The following is a 26894-nucleotide window of genomic DNA, read 5'->3' on the forward strand; positions in this document are numbered from 1 at the left end:
AAATCACAAAAGAGGGAAAGGGAGGATTGCAGTCGATTCTTGAGAGAAATGAGAAGATTGGGATTAGGTGACTTGGGGCGGCTAATGGGCCAGTCGGGCGGGTTGAAGTAGTGGGCCTCTAGGTGGGCTAAAGAATTAAGTGGACTTTGGGCCACCAATATTATTTCTTGTAAATTATACTTAAATTCAATTATCAATTATGTATTTAAAATAAAAATTTAATAACTCATGAAACAAAACACACAAAAAACCCATGAAACAACACAGCCGGTACGGCACCGTTCCGCGGAGTAAAGAAGAGGTTTCCACTTCTCAATTACAGTAGAGCTTCAGTCGCCAACAAAGAGTCGGGAACTAAGAAACAGCAAACAGCGGTAGCGGCAGCGGTGGAAAAGCAGAGAACAAAGAAAAGATGGGAAAGAAAACAAAGAAGCCCGGCAAAGGAAAAGAGAAAACGGAAAAGAAAACTGCAAAAGCTGAGCAAAAAAGGGCTCGCAGAGAGTCCAAGAAACTCTCCCCCGAAGACGATATCGATGCTATTCTGGTATTCTTATAAGAACTCCTTTTGCAAATTCAAAATAATCCACTAGAACAGAAACAGGGCCTAATAAAGTTGCAATGGGATTCCTATGTAGTGGTGAAAAAACGAGTCTTGAATTGGTTACTGTTTCGCTCTAAATGTCAATAACTCAAAGATTGATATTATTCTGCTAATTTTGTAAAGTTCTTTCTATATTCTTTGTTGTGAAATAAGCTTCGCGTTTCTCATTGTTGCATGCAGTCGGGTATCCAAAATAATGCTATAAAAAATTATTTAGAAGCGTGTGGAAATGGGATTTTTATGCACTGATGGAAAAAATATGTTTTTGAACTGATTGCTGTTTCCTTCTCATATTTAGGAAATGAGTTGATATGGGCCTCCCTGCCTGCTGCAATTTATAAACTTTACTCTTCTGTAATGAGTTTTTGCATTACCCTGTTGTTTTATGCAGTCGAGTATACAGAAAGAGGAAGCTAAAAAGAAGGAAGTTCACATCGAAGATAATGTCCCTTCCCCATCTCCTAGATCGAATTGTTCGGTAGCTACTATATTTTACTAGTGTTTTATTTTGTTAGAAAGATAATTGGGTTCTGTTGACTCTTTTTTCTTTGGTTTGTCTGTAGCTAACAATTAATCCGTTGAAAGAGACGGAACTAATTCTCTATGGAGGTGAGTTTTACAATGGGAACAAGGTTAGTGTCTTTCTTTTGAATTTTTGTTGTTTCTTTAAAATGTGTAATTAGTAACAAAACTCAGATCCTTATGCTTGGTGGATAAGATAAAATACTGTTTAGATGAGTGAGATAAGTGAGTTCTGAACTTTGGATTATTTCCATACTCATCTCTTGAGGTTTTAAATTCTTTGCATGGAGACATAGGGGTGTGCATTTTGGTTCCAAACCGAACCGAACTCGGCGGTTTTAAGAACTGAAAACCGAACCGTAAAGGTTCGGTTAAAACCGAAGCCGGTTCGGTTTTTCGGTTAATCTTGAAGCTACAAGCTTACAAACAGATTATAGCAGCAATTTCACTTGGTTTTGCAAGGTCAAGCACGCAATCAATGAATCAAACAAAAAAAAGAACAAAAATTTTCTATTAGGCATTTCATCAATGATCAAACACTTTCAAAGCAAAGCTTGTACGTCAAATTTTTTGAACTTCATCCTCCAATGTAAGAGAGCAAAATTACCTTGGAGAAGACTGTTGGAGAGAGCTGCTGCCGCCGGCCGGAGAGTGGAGAGAGTGGTGAAGAATCTGTTGTCGCATTGGCCGTTTTCTTTTCTCTTTTTTCTTTTCTGTGTTCTGTTCTCATGATTCTTCTTTTCTTTCTCTATCTTTATTTTATAATTTATATTGTAATAATATAATATTAATAATAATATATAATAATATAATATAAAAAAATTCGATTTTTCGGTTTAGTTGAGTCACTGAACGATGACCAACAAAACGGAACCGAAAAACCAAATTTAAAAAAAAAAAACCCGAAAACTGAACTGAATTTTTCGGTTCGGTTTTCGGTCCGTACCGAAAATTCAGTTCGGTTCGGTCGGCCGGTTTAACCGTTTTTCGCACACCCCTATGGAGACCCTTGATTGACTATTAGGTCAGCTGTTAAATGAAAGATAAAATTTGTACTTTTATTGAATATTTATCATATAAAAATTGGAAGGAAACGAAATGAATATATGATATTTGATGCAGCAACCAACAGTCCCACGTCATTACTGGGTGAATTATCTCAATAAACTAATAACTAAATATTTTTTAGTACTGATTCTTTGTTTGGTTTTGATTTGATAAATTGTGAAGTTAGTAAATTCCACCATCTATACTAATATAAGAGGGAAATGCACTTTTCTGTCTTTGTTACATCACTACACCAAATTTTTGGATGTGTTGAGAATACCCTTAAATTGATTATCTTTTCTTTTCTTTTTTTTTTTTGAAATGTGATTTGTTGGTTATATATTTTATTTTTTATTTATAATATATTTTAAAGCATGGAAGATTATTTATTATATGCAAGTAGGACAGGGTGCCACAATGGCTAGCCTACCAACTCATGTTCTATTTCTAAAATCAAGTGAGTTCATTCATTAATTTATATGGGAAAAATTTGAAAAAGATTACTCATAATTTGAGAGCTATTTCTGTTTGATGATAAAAATTAGTATGTTTTCCTTGATTGTGAAGATCATCTGAACCATTTTTTTTTCCTTTCTTTTTTCTCTTGAAAAGATAAATTAATGAAAGGGGACTGACTTGATTTCATAAATAGAATATGGATTAATATGGTACTTTTCATGTTTGAATGATAAAATTTACTAATTTTTCAACATAATCCTCTCAAAATCAAACTAAAAGTCCAAAACTGTAATGATACTGAAAAATATTCAAGTTAATAGTTTATTAAGATAATTCAACCAATGATGACATCACAATGTTGGATGCCACATTAGGTGTTAATTCATTCTTTTCCTTTTTAGTTATTAATAGAGGTAGAATTTGTCCTTTCCATTTAGCAGTTGAGCTACCTATCATAATAAAAGGGGTTCCATGCAAAATTAAAGCTTAGCGGACCGTCCTCACCAAGAGGCAAAACCTTATGGGACCTGTATGCAAATATTTTTATGCACCTTTTTCTTTTATCCTTCTTCCAATGGTAACAATGAAATAGGTGACTTTGTTTGATTTTGAAAGATTATTTCTAAGGTCCTACAAGTTTTTTATGTATAAATGTTGGTTTGAAATTAAGATCATGTGAGTTTAAAGTACCTGAAATTTTTTTGAGGAGTACCAACTAACATATGACTATGTGAAGGAAATGAAATGAGGAAAATAGTATCACACTCTATTTTGAAACTGACGAGTTTGAGATGAATTATTCAATGCAGACATTTGTATATGGTGATTTATATCGGTATGAAGTGGAAAAGCAAGAATGGAAATTGATTTCAAGCCCCAACAGCCCGCCTCCCCGAAGTGCCCATCAGGCGGTTGCATGGAAGAATTATCTCTATATTTATGGTAGAACCTAGACTGCAACCATACTTAGGTTATATACATGATATAAGACATGATTCTCTTTGTTTGCATGTAATCAGGGGGTGAATTCACATCTCCCAATCAAGAGCGTTTTCACCACTACAAGGTATAGATCGTCAGAGGATGAGGGAAGGCTATGCAAAGTTGAAATATTAATTTGAAATGTGTTTGTAGGACTTCTGGATGCTGGATTTGAAAACAAACCAGTGGGAGCAACTGAATTATAAAGGTTGTCCTAGTCCACGATCAGGTCATCGAATGGTAAGTCAGCTTTCTGAAATGAATTTCATTTAGAAAGACTTATCATGAAAAAAATAATTCCATTGTATGATTATTACCTGAGAACCTGTGTTGTTAATGCTGTCTTGTGCATATGAGCTGGCCTTGATTGCACGGCTGGTTTACTTCTGGTGAGAGGTTAAACTTACTCATTATATTCCTGGAGAATCTTAGGTCTAAATCCCTCCGAGTACAATGTGGTGAATATTTTCAAATTGCAATCACATTGATAACATAGAGAATCCTATTACTTCATTAGCCAAGCTAGAAGTGCTAGATATCAAATGCTTGCTAGAGCATTAGAAGAATTTGATGATTGGAATGAGCCCATCCATAATGACTGAGTTTCTAGTTTACATGATTCTAATGTGGCAAGATCCATGCTGGTTCTGGTGTTATGTAATTGGATGTTTTGGATTGAAAAGATCTTTGAGTGACCATCAGGGAGCTTTTAGCTTGTGATATTGGTTGCTTATCTCTATTAGTGAAGCCTAACACCTACGTCTGATTGACTGACTCAAAGATATGCAATAGTATCATATCATCATTTGCGTAAAACCAAGACCCAAACACCACCATATCAGACAAAGATTGTGTGCGTATTTAGCCTTTGCCAATTTAGGCAAGTACTATTCTCCTGGGGTACGGCAATAGATTTCCAGCCCCAGCAGTTTCATGATATGCAGGTCATTTTACAAATGGATACTCTCTGTTGATTCCCGATCATGGTTCTTTTACCATTTATAACTTGATTGTATAGTTTCGTCTTTTGTAAATAGTGTTTCCTTAATGATCCATCTATATGTGGCAGAAGTGGAGACCTTACTGAAACTTTCTTTTTGGAGGTAATGGTTTTGAGTTTGTTTTTACTTCTTCAGTTCAGGAAAACAACAGTGGTGATTCAACTGTTGTGATATTGTTTTCTTGGATGAGTAGGCATTATTCAGGGAACGCAAAGCATTATGGGAAAGAAATAATCTAAAAAAAATGTATCCAGCTCACTTGCTTGGTTGACTCTTACTGGCATGAAACTGTGGAAAATTATGCTTAACTCCTAGATATCAACTCCTTTTGTGTGAGAATTTAGATTAATATTTGCTGTACCAATTTCACATGGCTTTAATCCTCTTCTCCTCGTTTGTTTCTTTTCATAGTATTTTCCTGAACCTCCTTTCATTTTTCCCTTTCTGGTGCATGTGGCTGTAATAGACGCATTGTTAATTCGAGTCGCATTTTTCTTTTTGCCTCTATATGTGTGCATGTGCATTTAGTTTTAGACAGTATGTTTATGAGTGTCTGAATTTGCGTGATTGTGCTTCCTCTGGTCATACACAAATTTATGTGCTTCAACTTCCATTGTTTTGCAGGTCTTGTACAAGCACAAAATCATAATTTTTGGAGGCTTCTATGACACTCTTAGAGAAGTGAGGTGGGGTTCTGGTTCTTTGCCTGATCCTTATATTTAACCTTTCTTCAGCATTACAATATGACAGGGTACAAATTCAAGGATTCATTGACTTGTCTTGTTCAAATATATTAAAGCAATAGGTTCACAATGCCTATTGATACTTTAATTCCTAGGTCAAAGGGTTTGTAGTAGTGCCTTTAAAAAGAGGAGCAAAAAATTTAAGGCCACAAGTTTGTGAGAAAGGGGCTCTAACAGAAAAATACACTACGGACACGTTTCTTTGATAGGGAATGCTATTCTTTTTGGGAATCTAATTACAGGATATGATATTCTTTTATTTGGTAACATTATTGTTAGGTATCTTATCTCTATCTCAAGTGTTTGGCTCGCATGTGGAATTTAAATAGGAAAACAAAAGGAAGTCCTTACAAATGCTTGGTATATAAGGAATGTTATGTTTAGATAAGTTGACAAAAATGTTCTCGACATATATATAGCTATGTATATATACACATGAATACATGATATTTTATGTATATATATGCATTTACGATCATATTAATTTATATAATGTTATCAAATAAAATATAATGAATATATATTTGCATTGAAATATATAAATATATGTTTATCTTGTACCTAACGTACCTACATACCCATATTGTCATCATATAAAGTTGAATAGATGAAAGATTAACGTGGAATAGAAACACAAATTGTGAATAAAGAAATAAGAATTATAAGGAAAGACCATGAAATGTCTATATTAGCCGATTCCCAAGGAAAAGGAATAGGAATATCACCAAAATATTAGGGATTACTTTCCCGAATTTTTGATGCGATATTCACAATTTTTAGACATATATGTTTGCTTTTCCAAACTTGAAGTAATGTTACCAAAAGAAACAATATGATACTCTATAATTAGATCACCAAGGAGTATGTCATTCCTTGCCGAAGAAACGGGTCCTAAATGATATCTACTTCTAGCTCTTGTGCAGCAGTTGCAAGAACTTTACTTACTAAGAATTTAAGCTGTCATAGTAGAGAAGATAATGCTTAGACTAGGAAATCAGTAGGCTGGGAAGTACTTGGGCCCAGAAGTGGGATAACACATTCTTGGTGTATATTTAATGCTTAAGTTATGATTGATTACCTGCTAAGGGCAATTAATTCTTAAGCTTCATTAGTCAAAGTTAACTAAGATTAAGATCATTGAGATTTGAGTGAGACTAGTAAAGGTAATTATGTGATGTTGACACATATCAAGAAGATTAATAAGTGATATTGATGATAGCCGTGGAATAGGGGGCTGTAATTGACAAATGATAGAATATTCAATTATTCTAGTGCCTACCGTGGGTCATTTAATTAAAGGAAAAGTGGTGCCATGTTTAATTCAATGCAAGAAAGGTGGCAGAATGAGATGACTGAGTTAGATCTTAGTTTAAGAGCTTGACAGGTGATCCTTTCATGAATAGATGGCAGCATTTATCTTCCTAAACCTCTCGAGCCTTATAGAAATTTGGATATGTTTGAGGGCTCCTAAGTATATTTAGGGAGCCTGGTAATACTTGAAAGAATCGGTAACAATACTATCAAGTTCAAATGCTTACTTAGAAAGAGATTGAGGGATGTGATGCAAATTCTTCCCACATATACTTATTTTTGTATGATTGCTGTTATATCACCGAAATGCTTACTGATGCAGGTATTTCAATGACTTGCATGTATTCGACCTGGATCAGTTTAAGGTATGTATGGTGAAGAGTGTAGGTTTGCCTTCATAGCAAATGCTCAGTGGTGTCTTTTTCAATTTCAGATTGTTAACACAACAATTTGTTTCATTGTAGTGGCAAGAGATAAAACCTAGACCTGGATGCTTGTGGCCAAGTCCTCGAAGTGGTTTCCAATTTTGTGTTTACCAAGATGACGTGAGTGCATCAACTGCGGGCTTTACATTATCAAATAATAGGACAGGGAACTTCTTTCTGTTGACATATAAAAAGTCATTAGCACCAGTCAGAATTATGATGGAATTGTAAAACTACAAAACATAGTTGTTTCTTGTGAAGCTCAATAAAGCTGAATTTTTGCTTTCGCACTCTAAATGGTCAATAATTTTCTCATTCATTAGAACTTCATTTCAGATTTATTTATATGGAGGTTATTCAAAGGAGATTTCATCTTCAGACAAAAAAGTTTCTGAGAGAGGAATTGTTCACTCAGACATGTGGTGCCTTGATCCTAGAACTTGGGAGTGGAATAAGGTACTTATTGTTTCCTTATTGTTCGTTCTGCATGGAAAAATAATATAAACACGCATAATTAGAAGCATTTCTTTATTGACTCGTTGCATGGTTGTAGTGGATTGGGTTTTTTGGGTACTTGTACTGTTTAGTATTCTCTAACACATCTTGGCCCGGGAAAAATAAATTGGGTGAAGAGAGTTTTTACTCGAGCAACCTTGCATGCTATAGTAGTTTGGTTAGATTCAGTTTCAATTGTTACGTTACAAGTTATTACGGGACCTGCTCATAACTATTCTTATTCAGTTTAGGTTTCTTTTCCACTTTTGGTTGTTCTTTTTTAACTCTCAAGTACATTTTTATGCAACCATTCATTAGTGAATTCACGGACGAGCCAAACTATTATGAATGAATTTGTGCTTTCCTCTTGGTATGTGAAAGCTTCGCTGGAACATCAACCATGCTGATGAAGAGATTAATAGAAAATTTTTGTCGATTTTTGAGGATTAACAACTTGTTGATGAGATTAATTAGAAAATTTTGTTTGTGTTTAGAAGATGAACAACTTGAGGATGAGTCTTTCTTCCTCCATGGGTAGGTGAGGTGGTTATGTTGGTTGAATGAGGTTGGTCTTGATTCGGTTGATCTCAAATGTGGTCTAGGTTCTACTAAAGTTATCTTTCTTAGTTAATTCTCTTTTTGATTATGTCGCTGTTCAGATTCAATTGCAGATGACAAAGTCCTGTGATGCATAATCACCATTTTCCAGAATTCACTTACTAACAAGTTTGTTTTTGTTTTTAATCTTGTACAGTAGCCTGGTTTCTTGCACCTACTTTATATATCTTCTGTTCCTGCACGAAACATAGGTTGGCTTGGATCAAAGTGAATTATGTTGAAAAGGATCCTCTCTGGCACGTTTTACGAATGAAAAGGATCAATTTCTGTTTAAGTTGAAAGCCCCTAGAAATAAGCTATTGCTGATAATATATTGATTTTCCCTTATCATTCCCTGTTCTAGTCAATTTATGTTCAGATTTATACAGAAGTTAAACCTCATAATATGCGTTCTTGAAAGGTGGAAGGATAATGTTTTCTTAGATTTGCTTATTAACAAGTGGGACCATTTTTTTGCCTTGAGGATCTTGATTATGCAAGGATCTTTTCTGTATCTCAGGCAGTTAACATTTATTTTTCCTTCCATGTAAAAGGTGAAGAAAAGTGGGCTGCCACCTGGACCTCGTGCTGGTTTCTCTATGTGCGTCCATAAGAAGAGGGCCTTGCTCTTTGGGGGAGTGGTGGATATGGAAATGGAAGGTCACTCTTTTATGAGCTATTCTTGCTCTTCTGTATATTCTAACAGATTCAGGTCCCTTTCCCTTTAGCTGAAAATGGATAATTTAGTCTCATTTTGAACTCTGTTGGACGAGTTCTTATGATCTAGGTCCTCGATGGATACTAAAATGAAAACCACCCATGTTTTTTAGTAGTGACATTCATTCAGTAATGAAATTTGCTACTGTTATGACAGACTGGAGAAGTGATGAAAACTGCACATTTGTATTTGAATAACAAGTATGAAAAAATGGTCAGCTACTTATAATGGTTTTCTCTTGCAGACCAATATTGTGTCATTGGACGTAATATGAATATGGATTTGAAACACCCTTCTTACTGGAAATACGTGACCCATGTTAAAAGGAACTAGTTTTGCATGATTGATTGCAAACTAATGTGACTTTCTAATGAAGTGTTGTAATGTTCTCAATTGGCTGGGCTTGAGGTGGAGCTCTTCTTTTAATATTTCTCTTTATTGACTCTTCTTTTCTCTCCCTCTCTTTCTTTTCCTTTCCCTTCTTGTGGCAGTCAAAAGAGCTCGGACTTCCTAATGTTCTTTTACTCAACTGAAAGTATTCTCTCTGTGTCCAAACTTCTGACCAGAGTTTCTGTGCAGGTGACTTGATGATGAGCTTATTCTTGAATGAAATTTATGGCTTCCAATTAGACAATCATCGCTGGTAATTTCCTCCTTTCTACCTGCTGTACTGCTGCTTTAATTAAATGATGGCTGAAAATTCTCTTTTAGACACGCTTCTTATCTGTGCTTAATATATATGTATATGTGCATGTGTGTGTTTAAACTGCTCCATAAGTAAATATCAGACAGAACCTAAAGGAAACGAAAAGAATGTATCTAAGTGACAGTGAGTTGTGTTTTAGTTGTTCTACATGTGTTCTCTCTTTTGGGGGGTGGGGGGAGAGTGTGGCAAGGGTTAGGACGTTCGCAGATTAAAACTTGGGAATGAACCTTGTGTGCCTTTTGGTTTAACAACATCAAAAGGTGAACTTTCGTTGCAAGACTTACTCTAGAAAACATATAAACCAAGTATTCGAAACTTACATCTAAGTGATGTGAATTGGACAGGAGTCTATCTTATTAATTAGTCGAAGTTTTTTGCATTCTGTTATGACTATGTGCTTAAAGTTGGCCTTAATCATAGTTTGGAAGTTTCCTGACCTGTCCTTTATTTGCCTCCTCCTTCTTTATCCCTTTTCTTATCTAAGTAGTTATTATGCTAAATCAATGAAGATTCATCTTATGTTTGAAAAAGGTATCCATTGGAGCTGCGAAAGGAGAAGGCAACAAAAGATAAGGTAATTCTTGTCAGCATTATTCCTGCCAATCAGCTCTCCAACTTGATGACCTGAAATAATGCACCTGCATCATAAGTATCTGCTACCACGCTTCAAGATCTAGTTCTTTTATTTCATGAATATTTTTATGTAGATATTTATAAACTTTTTCTGCTTTTCCTTGTCCCAAACCCAAAATATGTATATGACTGACACTCACATGCTTTTGTGTTTAAATGACGTTTTAGTTAAAAAAAGATTCTGCTGAGATGCTCAATGATACGGATCTCGAGAGCAAGACGAGGGTGGCAGAAAGGCAAGATATTGTATCATCTGATGAGGATGAAAATTCTGATAGTGATGATGCTGGCATGGAGAGTGACATAAAGAATGTATCTGTTAATTTGGATAGAAATTTAGTGGTTAGTCATAGTGAGAAAGCTTCTGGACCTAACAAGAGATTCTCCGTGCAGAACTCTGTTATACCAGAGGTTTGTTTTATGTTATCATAATTTTTCGGTTATTGCTTGGTTTCGTGGATTCTGTTAATTGACTTCAGTCTAATTTGCAGATAGTGAAACCTTGTGGTCGAATCAATTCTTGTATGGTTGTTGGAAAAGATACGTTATATATTTATGGGGGCATGATGGAAGTTAAAGATCGAGAAATTACACTTGATGATCTGTATGCACTTAATCTTAGCAAACTGGATGAGTGGAAGTGCATCATTCCGGTTTGTATTTGAAAATGCAGTTCAAACTATATGCCAATTTCAACTCCCATTTTTCTGTTTGCCCACTTTCAACTGAGTTTTATGGTTACGTAATACAGGCATCTGAATCAGAATGGATTGAAGCCTCGGATAACGAAGATGAAGATGAAGATGAAGATGAAGATGAAGACGAAGATGATAGTGAACATGAAGAGTCTGGCAGTGGAGATGACAGTGAAGAGTCGGGTGATGAAGATGACGACACGGAGGTATTTCTCATCAATGGAATGTAAAAACATAATTATACATTGTTCTGTTTTTCTTTTGGCTTGTAGGGACTAAACGTTGTTGTTTGTCTGTTTAGGCTACCAATGGTGCTGCTACATCGCTTAAAATGGGGGATGCTGTTGCTATAATAAAGGGAGAAGGAAAAAGCCTTCGGAGGAAAGAGAAACGAGTCAGGATTGAGCAGATTAGGGCCAGCTTGGGTCTTTCTGATTCGCAGAGAACGCCGATGGTATTTTTTGCTAGATCAAAAGTGATTATAGCTGGCATGATTGGATCTTGCTCACCTTCATGCCTGAACAACTTTTGTTCCATATCTTCTTCGAACTTGTCTTTAATGGGTTTTTATTTTTCACGGCTTTGACGTTTTTTGTCATCATTGATTGCTGATTTTCTTTTTTTTTTTTGTTCCTCTTTTTTGCACAGCCTGGAGAATCTCTGAAGGACTTCTACAAGCGTACAAATATGTACTGGCAAATGGCTGCATATGAACATACACAACACACTGGAAAGGTCTGTTTCCCTGTTTGAATCTACATTTTCTGTTTCAGGGTTGATTAAAACTACCTCCTTTTAGTGTTAGTATAGTTATAATTCACACCTTCCCCTTTTGAAACTACCGGTACCTATGTCTGTGTGGTATACTTCTACCATGACCTCATGAGAATGACTTAGAAACATTAGGTTTTCTGTAATAAACAACTCCAACCACAGACAGGATTTGTAACTACTACTTAAATTGATTGGGGAAATCATGACCAGAAAGGCCCAAAGTATTTGGAAAATGAAAATGATTAAAGAAATGTCCCTTGTACTACCAAATTGCCTCACCAAGTGCGATACTTCAAAGTTGCATGAAGAATCATGGTTTAGAACAAAATTTTAGATGCCTCATACTTCTGTTTTCCCGTATGTTGAGGGCCATTCTTTCTACAGCCAACTTCATGACGGACCCTTTGAACAAGAGCTTGTTCCTCTCTTTAAAAAAGAGCTGGATTTTGGGTCAATAGCTATTTCATCTATATTTTTCTCTTGGCACTACAGGAACTCCGGAAAGATGGATTTGATCTTGCCAAAGCTAGGTACAAGGAACTCAAGCCAATACTCGATGAGGTAACGTTTTCTGCTTTCGTGCATTAAATTCGCAATCTAAAGTATTAACATATGCTTCCCATGCGGGTATAATGTAGTTGGCTATCTTAGAGGCGGAACAAAAGGCAGAAGAGGAGGAAGCAGCGGAGACTAGCAGCTCCAGAAAGAAGGGCAACAAGAAGGGCAAAGTCTCAGCAGCCAAATGATGTGAATTGTTTGCCTCACAACCAAGGTGGGGATCGAGTATTGTGCTTTTTCGTCTTGATTTTTTTTCTGGGTTTATGCGTCTCTATGCTTACCGAAGATTTTGACTATGGTTTTTTTAGTATGCTTGTCTATGTTCGGGGTTAGGTATGTTGACGATTATTTGAAGTTGAGAAAGTTCATTGGCAGTGACAGCCCTTGAGAAAACTGAGTTCTTGTTTGGTTTTGTTTTCATTCTCGATTTTCAATTTTGAATAATTTTAGGTGCGAATTTGTTCTTGTATTGTGTTTGGATGTGTGGAAGATGTTTGTACGAAAAGACGTTATGTAATGAAAGTGGTCTTGGTTGGTAATTTTTGGGATAGGCGTTTTTTGCAAGAAAAAATGTGATAATAATTTGGATTAGAATGTCTTGTAGTAGCTTTTTGTATGAAAAGAGTGATGGTTTGTAATATTTTCTTCACGAAAAGACATGATAGAAAGGATTTCTTGAAATCTATGATCAAAAAAATATGATCTCACAATTTGAAATCAACACTTTGTATAATTGAATTGCAAGCTCAGAAGCCCAGTTTTATTCAGAGGTTGGGCTTCTCTCAGTTCAAATAAATGGTGGCTGCGGTAGAGGCAGCTACAAGGCGACGAGTACGAAACAGCCGAGCCTTTTCATTGTTTTCTTTTTAAGTTTCCTAATTTGTTAAACGATCGTTCAAATCAGGAGAATATTGGTAATTTTTCAAATAATAAGGAGGTGTTTATAATTATATTAAATTTTAGGGAAGGTGATGGTTATTTAGCTTGTTTAAAATTTAGCTGGTGATATGAAACTTCTTAATTGGAACATCGTATATATATTTGTTGAACTTTTAAACGGAATTTGTTGAACAGCGCACAGAAGGATGCAACTACACAGATAACGCCTACATGTAATATACTAATCTCCAATTTTAGCCTTGAAAAAAATATTTTTGTTGTAAAATGTAAGAGTAAATGAATGACAATTGATACATTATTAAATAATATTTATACATTTACTCTATTAAATATAAAGTATTAGTGAGGTTATTTAATATATTTTTACGTAATTGTTTATATGAATAGGAGATGTACGGTGTGAAATGAAACGGTGAATTTTACGATCAATTCAGATCATTCGGTGGTTGTTATTTTATGTACACATACACATATACTACATGTAATTATTAAATAAAATAGAGTTATATTTAGTTGTTGGAAGGTGTTTTTCTTTGTGGAGTTTTGGACTCTACTATTTATCCACAGTGAGTTAGAGTCTTACGATGTTGTTGGGTTATTGTATCTTAGAGGAGTCAAGTCAAGAGATGAGAATTTTGCTGTAGAGGACTTGAATCTCCTTAAAGAGAGCGAGATGTTAGCACCTCAGCCTGAAGATTTATTTTTTATTTTCTATTTAGTCCACTATTTTATATTAAAAATGGTGGGTGATTTCTATACCTATAAAGGGGCATCAGTCTACTTGTTTTGTGATATATGCGCATACACTATATGTAATTATTCTACAAAAGAGAGTTATATTAGTTATTGGAAGGTGTTCTTTTTTATGGGGTTTTAGACCCTATTACTTGTCCAGAGTAAGTTAGAGTCATACTACATTGTCGTGCTATTGTATCCTGGATGGGACAAATCAAGAGTGATACTACCGGACAAGTAAAAATTTTACTGTAGTGGGCTTGAATCTCCTTAACGAGAGCGATATCTACGCCTCAGTCTAAAGATTTGTTTTGTTATTTTTTCAATTGTAATTATTATTTCAACAAAGAAAAATTCTAAATTTATTAACCTATCACTCCTAATAGTATATAAGAAAAACAAGATTTGTGTTCTCTAAAAATCTCTTTTGTTATTCTTTTATATACATATATATATACATATATATTTGAAGTGATGAACCATTACTAATTGTATAACTCGATTACAATCATTTCTATCAAATATCAATACTTAAAAAAGACAATTACAACAATAATCAACAATATCAGATACATGAAATCTAAACAACATCTACTATAAAGTAGAATAATATTCCACGTATATAGTGAGATTTGAATCCATGGTCTCTAAAGTCATGGGGATTCAACTTCACCAACTGAGTTAGGCCTCATTGGCAATATGCCAAAACATTAGTCATGACTAAAAAAACAAAATAAATTTTGAACAACCTTTCACAAATTTAACTTCTTCGAGTAGATTTTATTTGACAATAATAAATGGTATTGATTTATCATGATTTTTGAACTGTAGTTATTTGTAGTGATTGTACATATTTCATTAATTGTTTATAGCGACTATTTATTTAAAATTTTTTACCACTAATAATTATATTACAATAATTTTAAAATGATCGTAATGTAATATATATTTTTAGTGATAATTTTAAAATTATCACTTAATTATTTGCAATTAATATTATCTTTATTGCGCTGGTTCGCACATATAGAGAGTGTTCGCAAACGCTTCCATGTAAGTCTTTTTTAAATTATAGCCTAAATAAGCTGCTAAATGAAGGTGTTTGAAAATACAACTTTTGTTTATGATTATTTCAAATTAAGCTAAAAGTTTTAAGATGGTGATAAGGTGCTTATTGCAGCTTACTTAACTATTGTACGATATTTTGTTATTTTATTAAATTAAATATTACTTATACATAACTGTAAAATAAAAAAGACGTTAAAAATTATCTCAAAATCATGCTGAAAAACATCAATCAACCAACATTAATAACAGTCATCCTATATATCCTGTTAACAAAAATTAACATATAACCAACCAAAATAACACAAACACCAAATAATTTTCATAAATCACAACACATCAAATAATTTTTGAATTATGTTTTAATTGATGTTCATAATATTTTTTAGATTGTTTTTATGTATTTGATGGCATCACTTTTATATATTTGTTTATATGTTGTGATTTACGACAATGTTTGGTGTTCGTGTTATTTTAGTTGGTTATATTTTAATTTTTATTATTAGGTATGTCGGATAACAATGATTGAAGTTATTCATTTTAAGATTTTTCAGTATGATTTTGAAATATTTTTTAACATATTTTTTTTTTTACAATTATAAGCAATATTTCATATAGTAGAATAATTAATTTGTGGAGTGGTGAGGCTACTTATTCTTTTATGCCAAGTCACAATTTCGAATTCCAATGTCTGAACGGTACGTCTTTTTTTTTTTCCCACCACAAATCCGTTAAAATTAATAGCTAGATAATGAAAGGGATCAAAATAAATGAAATTTACAAAATTGAAGGTCTAAATTTAGATGAGTGGTATAGTTAAGGGACCAAAAACGATATTTACCCAATATATTACTAAATGTAAAAAAAAAAAAACCGTTTCTCAATTTTTCAAATTATCAAAAATGTTCTTATGTATTTTCAATCATCCGTACTCAAATTCTTTTTCGCATCCATATGATTTATACTATCTATCTATACTAATATGAAAATTTCACCCATACCAATTTTTTTTTTTGTGTTGATAATAATTATGTATTATATGCACACAAAAACGATGTGACATAACAACGGATACTTCTAAAAAAAATCCCCAACATTGATACTATCCCAAACAGTCCACGCACTTGAATAATTTCGTATCAATACTGAATTTTTGGTGTCAGCATCTCAAAAGAACAACCCATTTCAGTCCTTTTACAGTATTATTATAAAATAAAATTCTTGCGCATGCAATAAACAATTTCATAAATGATATATTTAATTATTTATTACAATTTATATAGTTCAAAGCAATTAGAGCTTAATTAATAATTAATTGTAAGTAGATTAGAATCTTACAAGTAACGAGGAGAGTAGAGAAAGTTTTTGAAGCAGCCGAGGCATATCTGATTTTTATGCATATTTTTACATCTTGGGTTCCCCAACTTAACTTTATTTTTGTTTCATAATTAATCATTTCTTTTCTCTTGCCTATGTTTCTACTTTGTAGGATTCATCAGAAATATTTAATAATTAACTTATAAGATGTGTATTTATCAAATATTATCATATTATTATTGTGTTATTATTATTATTTTTTGAATCATTACAACAGAAAAATGAGTTCTCTCTGCATTAGGTTCAAAAATTACGGCGAAACCCCTTGTAACGTTTTAGCCTGTTCGTTAAGGTTGAGATCCCATAAACAAGTTTTAGGGTATGGTTTTTGAGTCATATGGACGTGTGGGTATTTGTCTCATTTTATGTGAGTGTATATTGTCTAAAAGGTACTCGATGCATTTTTTCAAACCACGTGAGATTTATGTATAATTACACTAAGTATCAGAAGAGGAGAGTGTAATTATAACTACTTTTAAATTGTCATAATGGCACTTAGCGACACAATTGACTACCAAGTTCTTGTTAATTAGTATCTACTTTATTATTTAGTGAGATCGCCCTTTTGGTCTCTGGTATTTTTGTGGTATGCCGACTCTTTATTATAATTCTTTTATTTATTTTTATTTTTCTCTCTTTTCTCAATTTGCTATTCTCTCGTCTCAACTTCCACGCCCCTTTTTATTATCTTACTTTTTATCTTCAACAATTTCTCATAATCGTTTTTCTATATATTTATAAAATAATACTTAATTTTGTAAATTTAAAATTAATTGTGAACGCACATTTGTTAGTACCACATGTACGTGTCATTATTAAGCCAATGACAAGAATTTCATTTTATAACCCATGATGATTTAGCTTGTTGATTAATGTTAATATTTCATGAATAAATTCGAGATTATGGGTTCGAATTTCACTAGATGTGAGAGTATTTATCTCGTTTAATATAGAATTTTATTTATAATGGGTATTTGCCACATTTAATATAAATTTATTATAATTTTGAATTTATTGATTAATTGTATCGCTCATGATATTGTTATAATTATTTAATCATCGTTCCTATAACGAAAAGGGTAAAATACAATTTGCCTCCCTAAACTATCCCTGATGTAACACTTACCCCCCTAAATTAACAAATGTAACATTTACCCCTGTGGTTAGACTAAAATGCTTCTCATACTTTGAATAATTATATTATTTTTAATATTATATTTTAGTATTTTACATATTAAATCATTCAATTTTTTTTAATAAGGAAAGAATTTAAATTACAAGCGGAGTATAAATTAATATATTAGTAGACACACAATAAATATAATATAACCAACAATTCATATATGATATTTAGAAGAAATTGACAAATATATATGCTTAACCAAAAGTTATATATTTTTAATGAAAATATATTTGAAAAATCATTTAATTACTCATTTTTATCTAAAAGAATAAATAGTTAATAACTTAATTTGATTACAAAATTAATAAAATCTTTAACAGCTATGGATAAAAAATCATGGTAAATAATTTTTATTGACCACGGTTAAATAAAACCAACGCAAAAATATAGATTTTCCATAAAAAAAAAAAGTTATTTGTCATGTTTAAGAGCCACATTAAAATAATTGTTGCATGGTCGTGGTCAATAACTATTTACTACGGTTACTTTGTTTTTAACCATGATAATTATCCATGATTAAATGTTGTACTTTTTGTGGTGACGTACGTATATTTATCTCACTTTATGTAAGTTGTTGTAATTTATTTATCGTTTGTAATCATATTGATGTATTGCTCAATTTATCAAGAAGTTGATGTAATTGTGTATAATTATTACTTCAAAAAAAAAATCGAAAATAGTTTGCATAAAAAAATTATTGATAAAATTAGAATTAATTCATTTACATAATTTTTGTTGTGCTGTAATTATTAAGACCACGAAACTGGATTCGCCTAATCAATTAGTTACCCTCACCAAGTCAACTTTGAATCAAGTACTAATAATCTACTTTTCAAGATTCATTATAATTAGTCCATCCACATAGGTTTGGAGGTTGTCTCCCTAAATTTGTGGACTTTTCAAAATATTTTGTATTTGATTTATAATTATTTCAAAAAATACTTTATAACATACAAAAACACTTTAGTGAAAAAAAAATTATTATTTCTTACGTTACAAATTATTACAGTATATTTTCTATTCAGGGTTTTGTTCTGTGGTTTATAGACAGCAGTACCAGTAAGTATATTTTCTATTCAGGGTTAAAATATTACAAGTACATCCCTTAAGGTAAAATTAATCGACACCCCTTATTTGTACGTAATTTTACAAGAAAATAAAATTTTTTGTATAATTAAATTTAATTTAAAAAATATCGATATAATTTATTAAAAAATATATTATTTTATAGTATATATTGAACACTAAAACACCCCCTTAAACTAAGCCAAAAGAATCCCTAATTTTCAGAGATTTGTAATGAAAGTTTGGGCAAATAGTGGGACATGTGTGGGTTACAGAGAGCAGTCATCAAAGCTATGATTGAGTCACAAGGCAGTGATACCTAAAGATTCGGACACAGATTTCTTGGACCAGTTCTCCCAAATGGGGACAAAACTGGAATCTTATGGTCTTATTAGTCAACATGATTTCTGAGTTGCCAAACTTCACACACATTTTTAAGTGCGTTTGGCAAGAAACACATACAATCTTCAACATCAATGTTTGGTAGATGCCAACAAAATTCTCCACATTTTAAACCTTTTTTTTTTTTTTTAAAGTTGATGTTATGATGTTTTTTTCTTTCTAAATTTTGTTTATTTATTTTGATGGGCCATTTTGTATATAAATCCACGAGATGCGATGACTTTTGTAGTTTAAATTCAGAAAAAAATAAAAGTAATCTTCTATGATATTATAAATGAATAAATTATTTTCCTATAAAAAAAATAAAATTCACCCACCTGTATTTGTTAAAATGCATTAGTTTATCTCTATGTAGTTTTTAAAATAGGGGAATTTACCTCCTTGTTTAAAGAGTTAAATTGCTTCATTTTAAAAAGCACACTTTTCCATAGAGAAGTAATTTACAATATCACGGGAGGTAAATTACTTTAGCATCCCTAAACTATAATTTTTTATCCTAATTTGGTCCCTCTGACAATTTTTTGGCAAAAATATGGCCAGAGTTTGACTTTTTAGAGGGTAAAATGATTAATTTAAATTTAATTTTATCATTTTAGTCCCTTAATTTATAAAGTTATCAAGTTAGTCCTTTTTTAGAAAAGAAAATATTTTTTATATTTTTATATGGTGAATATGATGTGATTATCTTGTATGAAAAATAAAAACTTTGAACTCTTATAAACATAATATTAAAATATTGCTTAACTCAAAATAAAATAGTCTATCTTTTTTTTTATTTCCAAAAAAATGGCCCAAAATATGAAAATTATAAATAAATTTTGTAAAACTTATCTAATCTAAAATTTAATAACAAAAATTAAGTCAATTTTTAATCTATGTCTAATAAAATTAAATTTTAACATTAACGTAATTAAATATTAACAGCTACATATTTGAAAAAAAAAATTGGTGGTATATACTTTTAATTTAATTATTTGGCAGATTTCAAATATATAAAAATATTCATTTTAAGAGGTTCTTATAGATCTTTTTCTATAAATTGGGACTATGTATTTAGAAAATTTATAAATTTTTTTCTATAAAATGTGACTATATATTTTTCTTAAAATGAATTATATATATATGAAATCCACATAAAATCTAGTTAAAAAGTATAACCTACCAACTTTTTGTTCGAAAATCCAAACAGTTAATGAATATTGTTAAGGATTAACTTGTTTAGACTTATCTTTAACTCTTGAAATAAAAATTACTTAGATTTTTTTATTATATATTCATATTAGATAAGTTTTATGAAATTTATTCGTAATTTTGGTTTTTTTTAGCTATGTAAAAAGGAGACTATTTATTTTAAGTTAAATAATATATTACTAGTATGTTCGCAAGAGTTCAAAATTTTCGTTATTGACATTAGATAATTACAATATTTCAGCATAAAATAATATAAAAAGAGTTATTCTTTTATGTAAGAAATTTGACAATTTCACAACTTTAAGGGAATAAAGTGATAATATTAAATTTATTAACTATTTTACCCTCCAAAGAGTCAAAATCTAGCCACATTTTTGCTGAAAAATGGTCAGAGGGACCAAATTGAGACAAAAAATAAAGTTTAAGGATATTAAAATCAATAAATGAACTTGATGGACTAAAATGATTCTAAACGAAATCTTAATGGACCAAATATAGTATTCACCCTCATCATCATTATTATTACCATTATTAAGGATAATTACACTCCACTCCCCCTGAGGTTTGGAAAATTATATCTAATATTCCTGAGGTTTACTTCCATATAACAAACAAGTCATTCTATTAGTCAAATTTACCGAATTTATTTATATTAACAAAAGAAACAAGTTATCCATATTTATCAACGATTAACTTTTTATTGATTTATTGAAGGTTAAATAAATATTTTTATGGCTAAATTACCAATATACATCTTCATAAGTTAATGCATGTGAGGAGGTAATATTTTCATCATTATAAAGGCAATTTAGTCAAATGATATTTATTTAACCTGCAATAAATCAGTAATAAGTTAAATAAAGGTATATATCAGTTTTCATTCATTTTTTTGGTTAATATCAACAACTTAGTAAATTTTGACTAACAGAAGGACCTATATGTTAGAGGGAAACAACATGAGTATTTTAGATGTAATTTTCAAACTATAAAGAATTTATGTGCAATTATACAAAATTTTATAAAAGAAGAATGTAATTATCCCTAAATATTATTATTATTATTATTATAAAAATGAGGTCGAGTATTAAAGAAGGATAAAGGTCACATATTTTAATACAAATGATTTGCCATACTTCCTCCATCCCAAATCAGATTAGCTTGAGGGGGTGTTTGGCTATTTTTTTTAAAAATATTTTATAAGTTTCTAATAAGGTCTTTAATTAATAAAATAATTAAAATAGACATATATATCATTAGAATCAAATAATATTTTATTTTTTTATATATTTTGTTTTAAATATTTTTAAAATATTTTTATAAATAGTATATATTAGTTTAATTTTAAATAAAAAATTAATTAATAGATAATTTATTTACAATAACAAAAAAGATGACGAATTATTACCTAAACTTTTGAATAAAAATAATATATATGTGTATTCATGCTAGTAGAATGTTAATATAAATATATAATTAATATTTGTTAATGCAATGATTATTCTAGTCGTATAATTTATAATATCTTGAATTTTATATTTTTTTAGTAAATATAATATCACTACTAATCTTATTTTTATTTAACAATAATAATTTATTATTAAATAATAAAAAGTTTTCTCTTTTTTGAATATTAGAAAATTATATAGCAAAGAAAAATTTAAATGAGAGAGAGAGGAGAGTGTGTGTGGGTGTGTGTGAGAGAGTGTGTGTAAGATATAAATGGGGATATTTTAGTCTTTTGATATATTAATTTTATATAACTTATAAGATCTTATAAACAAAGTTAGAAAAGTTAATCATACTTCCCCCAAAAACTTTAAAATTACACTTACACCCCTTCTAAAAGTTCTTCGTTTACATCTAAAACCTCTTCCATTAAGATTTAAAATAAAAACATTAACGTCAGCAAAGACAATTATACAAAATTTTAATTGTGTCCCTCATTTTAACATTCATATATGTATATATATAGGGTGAATAGCAATTTATCCCCCTATGATATTGAAAATGAGCACATTATCCCCCTATGAAAAAAATATAGTAATTTACCCCTCTATACTTTTTATAATGAAGCAATTTACCTCCTTATACAGGGAGATAAATTGCTTCACTTAAAAATTATAAGAGGGTAAATTGTTGTATTTTTAAAAACACAAAGAGGTAAATCGTTATTTATTTTTTCATAAGGGGGTAATTTGCTTATTTGTAATATCACAAGAGGGTTGTTTGCATTTTTTCATATATATATATATATATATATTTGTACATGTAAGTGCAAAAAAAACATGGCTTCCACAATGAGCCTTTTAACTATACAATTTGATCAATCTCAAGTGATAAAGAAGGTTTGTTGGAAAATCTTGAAAATTGTTATGACCAATGAAAATTCGTGGGCGGACACAAAAGTCCTTAGTGGCAAAACCTAAACTACCATTACCCAGATTTTGTACTTAAAAGGTAAATACGAAAGTCTAAAAGACACCCCAACAACTCGCTATTAAACAAATCAAGTATGATATGTGAGAGTAGTGCTCTAATTATACCTACCTACTTTACAAACAAATTTGAATTCCCTTGAAAGAAATGATTGCCCTTTTATGCCTTTTGTTTTGTAATGCCTCAGGTTTAATATTAATAATACAGACACTCACCCCCAAGATTCATTTCTCTACTGCACAACATCATACCCATAAAAGGGCTGCCCATAGTACTTAGTGTTGTGAGAAAAACACACACCACATAAAAATGGGGAGGGACTGGAAAACAATGCAGAAAGGGTTGGATGAAGCTGTTTCAAAGAGCAGAGTTGGGAGGTACTTCAAGTTGGAGGCGAGAAAGAGCTCGTTCAGTAGAGAGTTGCGTGCTGCCACTGCCACGTTCCTCACTATGGCGTACATTATCTCCGTCAACGCCACCATCCTGGCGGATTCTGGGGGGACGTGTTCCGTGTCCGACTGCAGCGCACCTGCCAGTCCGGACTGCAGGCTAAAGCCTAATGTGGGCTATCAGAACTGCCTGTCGAAACTCAAGAGTGATCTCATTGTGGCTACTGCCCTGTCATCCATGATTGGATCACTTGCGATGGGCTTACTAGCCAACCTCCCGCTTGGCCTGGCTCCCGGCATGGGTGCAAACGCGTACTTGGCCTACAACTTGGTGGGCTTCCATGGGTCCGGACAAATGACATACCGTACTGCCATGGCTATCGTCTTCGTCGAAGGCTGCGCATTTCTCGCCATTGCAGTTCTTGGGCTCCGTGCCAAATTGGCTCGGCTGATTCCGACGTCGGTACGACTCGCCTGCGCCGCGGGCATTGGGCTGTTCATTGCCTTTGTGGGCTTACAGCCCCACCAAGGTGTGGGTCTGGTGGGTCCTGATCCAGCCACTTTGGTCACACTATCTGCTTGCAAAAACATAAATCCAGCCAGTGGTGAGTGCATTGGTGGGAAGATGCAAAGCCCGACTTTCTGGCTTGGCTTGGTGGGCTTCCTGATAATGTGTTATGGACTAATGAAGAACATCAAAGGCAGCATGATATACGGCATGCTCTTTGTGACGCTAATATCGTGGATTAGGGGCACTTCTGTCACTGTATTCCCATACACTAAGCTCGGGGATTCGACTTTCGACTACTTCAAAAAAGTGGTCGATTTTCACAAAATAGAGTCCACTTTCTGGGCCATCAGCTTCGCGGACTTCAACAGAACTGAAGTGTGGGTGGCCTTAGCCACGCTGCTATATGTCGACGTTTTGGCCACCACAGGCACGCTGTACACAATGGCTGAAATCGGAGGGTTCGTGAATGAAGGAGCTTTCGAGGGGGAATACACGGCGTACATGGTGGACGCAGGCGCCACAATCGTGGGCTCCGCCCTCGGAGTCTCGCCCATCGCCACGTATGTCGAATCAACGGCGGGAATCAGGGAAGGTGGGAGAACCGGGCTAACGGCTGTGATCGTGGGAATATACTTTGGGCTGTCGTTGTTCTTGACGCCTTTGCTTAGCAGTGTGCCGCCGTGGGCAGTCGGGCCGTCTCTGGTGATGGTGGGGGTGCTGATGATGAAGGTGGTGAAGGAGATAGAGTGGGAGAACGTGAAGGAAGCGGTGGCGGCGTTTGTTACTATAATTCTGATGCCATTGACGTATTCAATCGCGAATGGGATCGTTGGAGGGATTGGGATTTTCGTTGCGCTTGAATTGTTTGAGCGTGCTGTGGGATGTATGAAGTGGGCAATGAAGATGAGGAGAATGGTTGTGAAGGAGCAGAATCAGGTGTCTGCTGCTGCTGCTGCTGAGCAGAGTCTTGAAATCATTTGACATTAATGCGTTCTACAGGGTTAAATGCTACTGTTGATACTTTATAAAAATACTAATAGGTAAAAAAATTTCTAAATTAAAAAAAAAAAGGCAATGCGACCCCTGAATTTTTAAGAAAATGGGCAATGATCCCCTCGGAGGAGGACGGCGGTCGTTTTACCTTTTTTTTTTTGGGGGAAATTTTGCCTATTAATATTTTTATAAGGGGTAAAGTGCAATTAACCTTGGTTTATTATGGATTTATAGTAGTGGTTTTTTGTTCTTTTTTTTTTTTTAAATTTTATGTGACGGGATATGCACAAGTCGCCGTAAGAGATAGTCATTGATGGGAAAATAGGAACAGTTTGAGTCTTTTACATGTTAAATTAGTATCGTATCTTATTTGCAATGTGCAGTACAAGATACGATACTAATTTATAATAAAAGATTCAAATCAGAAAATTAACGAGGAAAGTTGACCTTTCAAGGGCGATTGTGCTTTTCATTTTGTTCTTTTTTGTAGAATTTTTAGATTAAAGAAGGAATTCAACTATTTTAGAGTTGGATATTGTTGATGTATAATATGTTTAGTTTTTTGCTTAAACTTAATTTTTGAAGTGATTGTGGGATTGGATATAGTTAATATGGAGATAAAAAAGCATAAAATTGTACCACGAGTAGAGGGCAAAAAGATGCATCTTCTTAACCGGATCAAAATGCAATTCCTTTCTCAATCATGTTGAGAAAAATTTTGCAAAATGTATATGGGGAGGTAGAGTTGAATTATTGCAATTATATATTAAAAAAAAAAAAACTGATGTTTCTTCTTCTCACAAATATTTTTTTTATTTTAGTTCATATATATTTTTTTCTCCTCACCTCACAACATGTTTTCTCTTTTCAAAATCAACATTCATTTTTTTTTTTTGAAGAAAGAGCGAAAAGGCAATTGAATCTAGACATTTGCTTGTTAGTTGGTGTTCATAGTATATTTGTCGATGGTTGCAGAAAAGATGATGTTGCTCCATCAAGGTGGGAAAATTGTAATTTATGTTTGGTAACTTATTTTATTTGTAATTTTGATTTTATTATTTTACGACTCAACAGATTTAGTTTTATAAGTTTAAAAAGAATTGCAATTTACGATCCATTATCCATTTTCTTTAAAATAGCATGGGTCCAATGGATATAGACTATCGTTCGTAACTTGGGCCGAAGCGTATGTGTGCTCTTAGGAGAGGACCTGTAAAAAAAATGTTAGCACACCAACGCCCAAGTTAGTACTGAATTTAGGATCAAACAAAGCTGAAAAAGTAAATGAATTTGAACGAAAATCGAAATATTGTGAGTGAGATTGATAGAGAATGCAAGAACATGTAGTAGTCTGATAGAAAAATGATTGAAAGATTCCCTAGAGAGTGAGAGAGTCGTCCCTCGCATAGAGGGGCTAAACCTGTATTTATAGGGGGAGTGCCCCTTCTGCGCGGAGTCTAATCTGCCGTAGGAAACTCGCGAGAATTGATTGGATAAGGAATAAATCATCTTTATCTTTAGGTGGATGTGCTTTAATAGGAGTCTTTTTTGCCTTCAGAGATCCCATGCTGCAAGGAGTCCTCTCTGCTAAGAAGTCTCTCCTTGCTCACTTAGGCTTCCTTGTGCTGATGTGGTCTAAGGTGACTGCTGGCATCTAGGCCAACTAGGTGCCATGTTGGAGTGTTGACTGTCATGTGTATAGACCATTTTGTGATCGAACGTCTTATTACGCTTTCATTATGGTTCGGACCGTCAGGGGTCTTGGGCTACCTTCATTCTTCCTGAGCTTGTCGGGTTACTTAAGTTGTTTGGACTTATCTAGTTAGATTGCATGTTGGGTTGTCCTAGGCACCCATTTATACGTTTCATTTGAATCTATGAACTTAGCAATATTATATTTTTTTAAAGAATATAATATCAAACTTAAATTATCAAGTTTAAAAATATATAAATACGTATTAGCTTATATATAAAAAAATTAACAAAATTCAAATAACCTATTTTGTTTTAGTTTTTTTATAAAATACATCAACCTTATAGTATTAAAGATGACTTTTTGTTTAATTTATTACAATTCCTTCATTTTGAAAATTATGCATTTCAAAATTTTGGATTGTTCTTAATTATATGTTTATCATAATTTTATACTATAGAAATTACTGAATATTTTTTTATAAATGTTAGGTTAGGTGTATTTTAATCTTTGATTAAAAATTTTAATAGAATTTTTGCCCAAAAACTATAAGCAGGGAGATTTTTTGTCAAAAATTAAAACATCCAAATTCTAATGATCAAAGTCTAATTAAAAAGAGGTGGAGGTGGATGCAAATAACCCTAAATTTGAAGACCCAAAAAGAAACATGATAATATATTGGTTCATGTGA

At 32.6% G+C, this 26894-nt stretch overlaps 2 protein-coding genes across 3 annotated transcripts; both read left to right on the forward strand.

Annotated features, from left to right (window-relative positions):
- On the forward strand, positions 235-12814 carry LOC105158056 (kelch domain-containing protein 4). Of its 2 annotated transcripts, XM_011074678.2 has the most exons (21): positions 235-544; positions 993-1079; positions 1165-1233; positions 3439-3571; positions 3649-3695; positions 3764-3850; positions 5236-5297; positions 6988-7030; positions 7130-7210; positions 7427-7546; positions 8737-8842; positions 9480-9543; positions 10138-10180; positions 10408-10650; positions 10731-10892; positions 10991-11140; positions 11236-11388; positions 11583-11669; positions 12201-12269; positions 12347-12480; positions 12575-12814. In XM_011074678.2, exons 1-20 carry the CDS (start codon positions 413-415, stop codon positions 12452-12454), a joined length of 2046 nt encoding a protein of 681 aa, XP_011072980.1. In that variant the 5' UTR covers positions 235-412; the 3' UTR covers positions 12455-12480; positions 12575-12814. The 2 variants fall into 2 exon arrangements, with proteins under 2 accessions (XP_011072980.1, XP_011072979.1); XM_011074677.2 differs by having other exon boundaries at positions 12347-12814.
- LOC105158057 (adenine/guanine permease AZG2) lies at positions 22836-25043 on the forward strand. The gene has a single exon (XM_011074680.2). The coding sequence runs from the start codon at positions 22927-22929 to the stop codon at positions 24496-24498; it is 1572 nt and encodes a 523-aa protein (XP_011072982.1). The 5' UTR covers positions 22836-22926; the 3' UTR covers positions 24499-25043.

Source organism: Sesamum indicum, linkage group LG3 (genome assembly GCF_000512975.1).
Source record: "Sesamum indicum cultivar Zhongzhi No. 13 linkage group LG3, S_indicum_v1.0, whole genome shotgun sequence".
NCBI lineage: Eukaryota > Viridiplantae > Streptophyta > Magnoliopsida > Lamiales > Pedaliaceae > Sesamum > Sesamum indicum.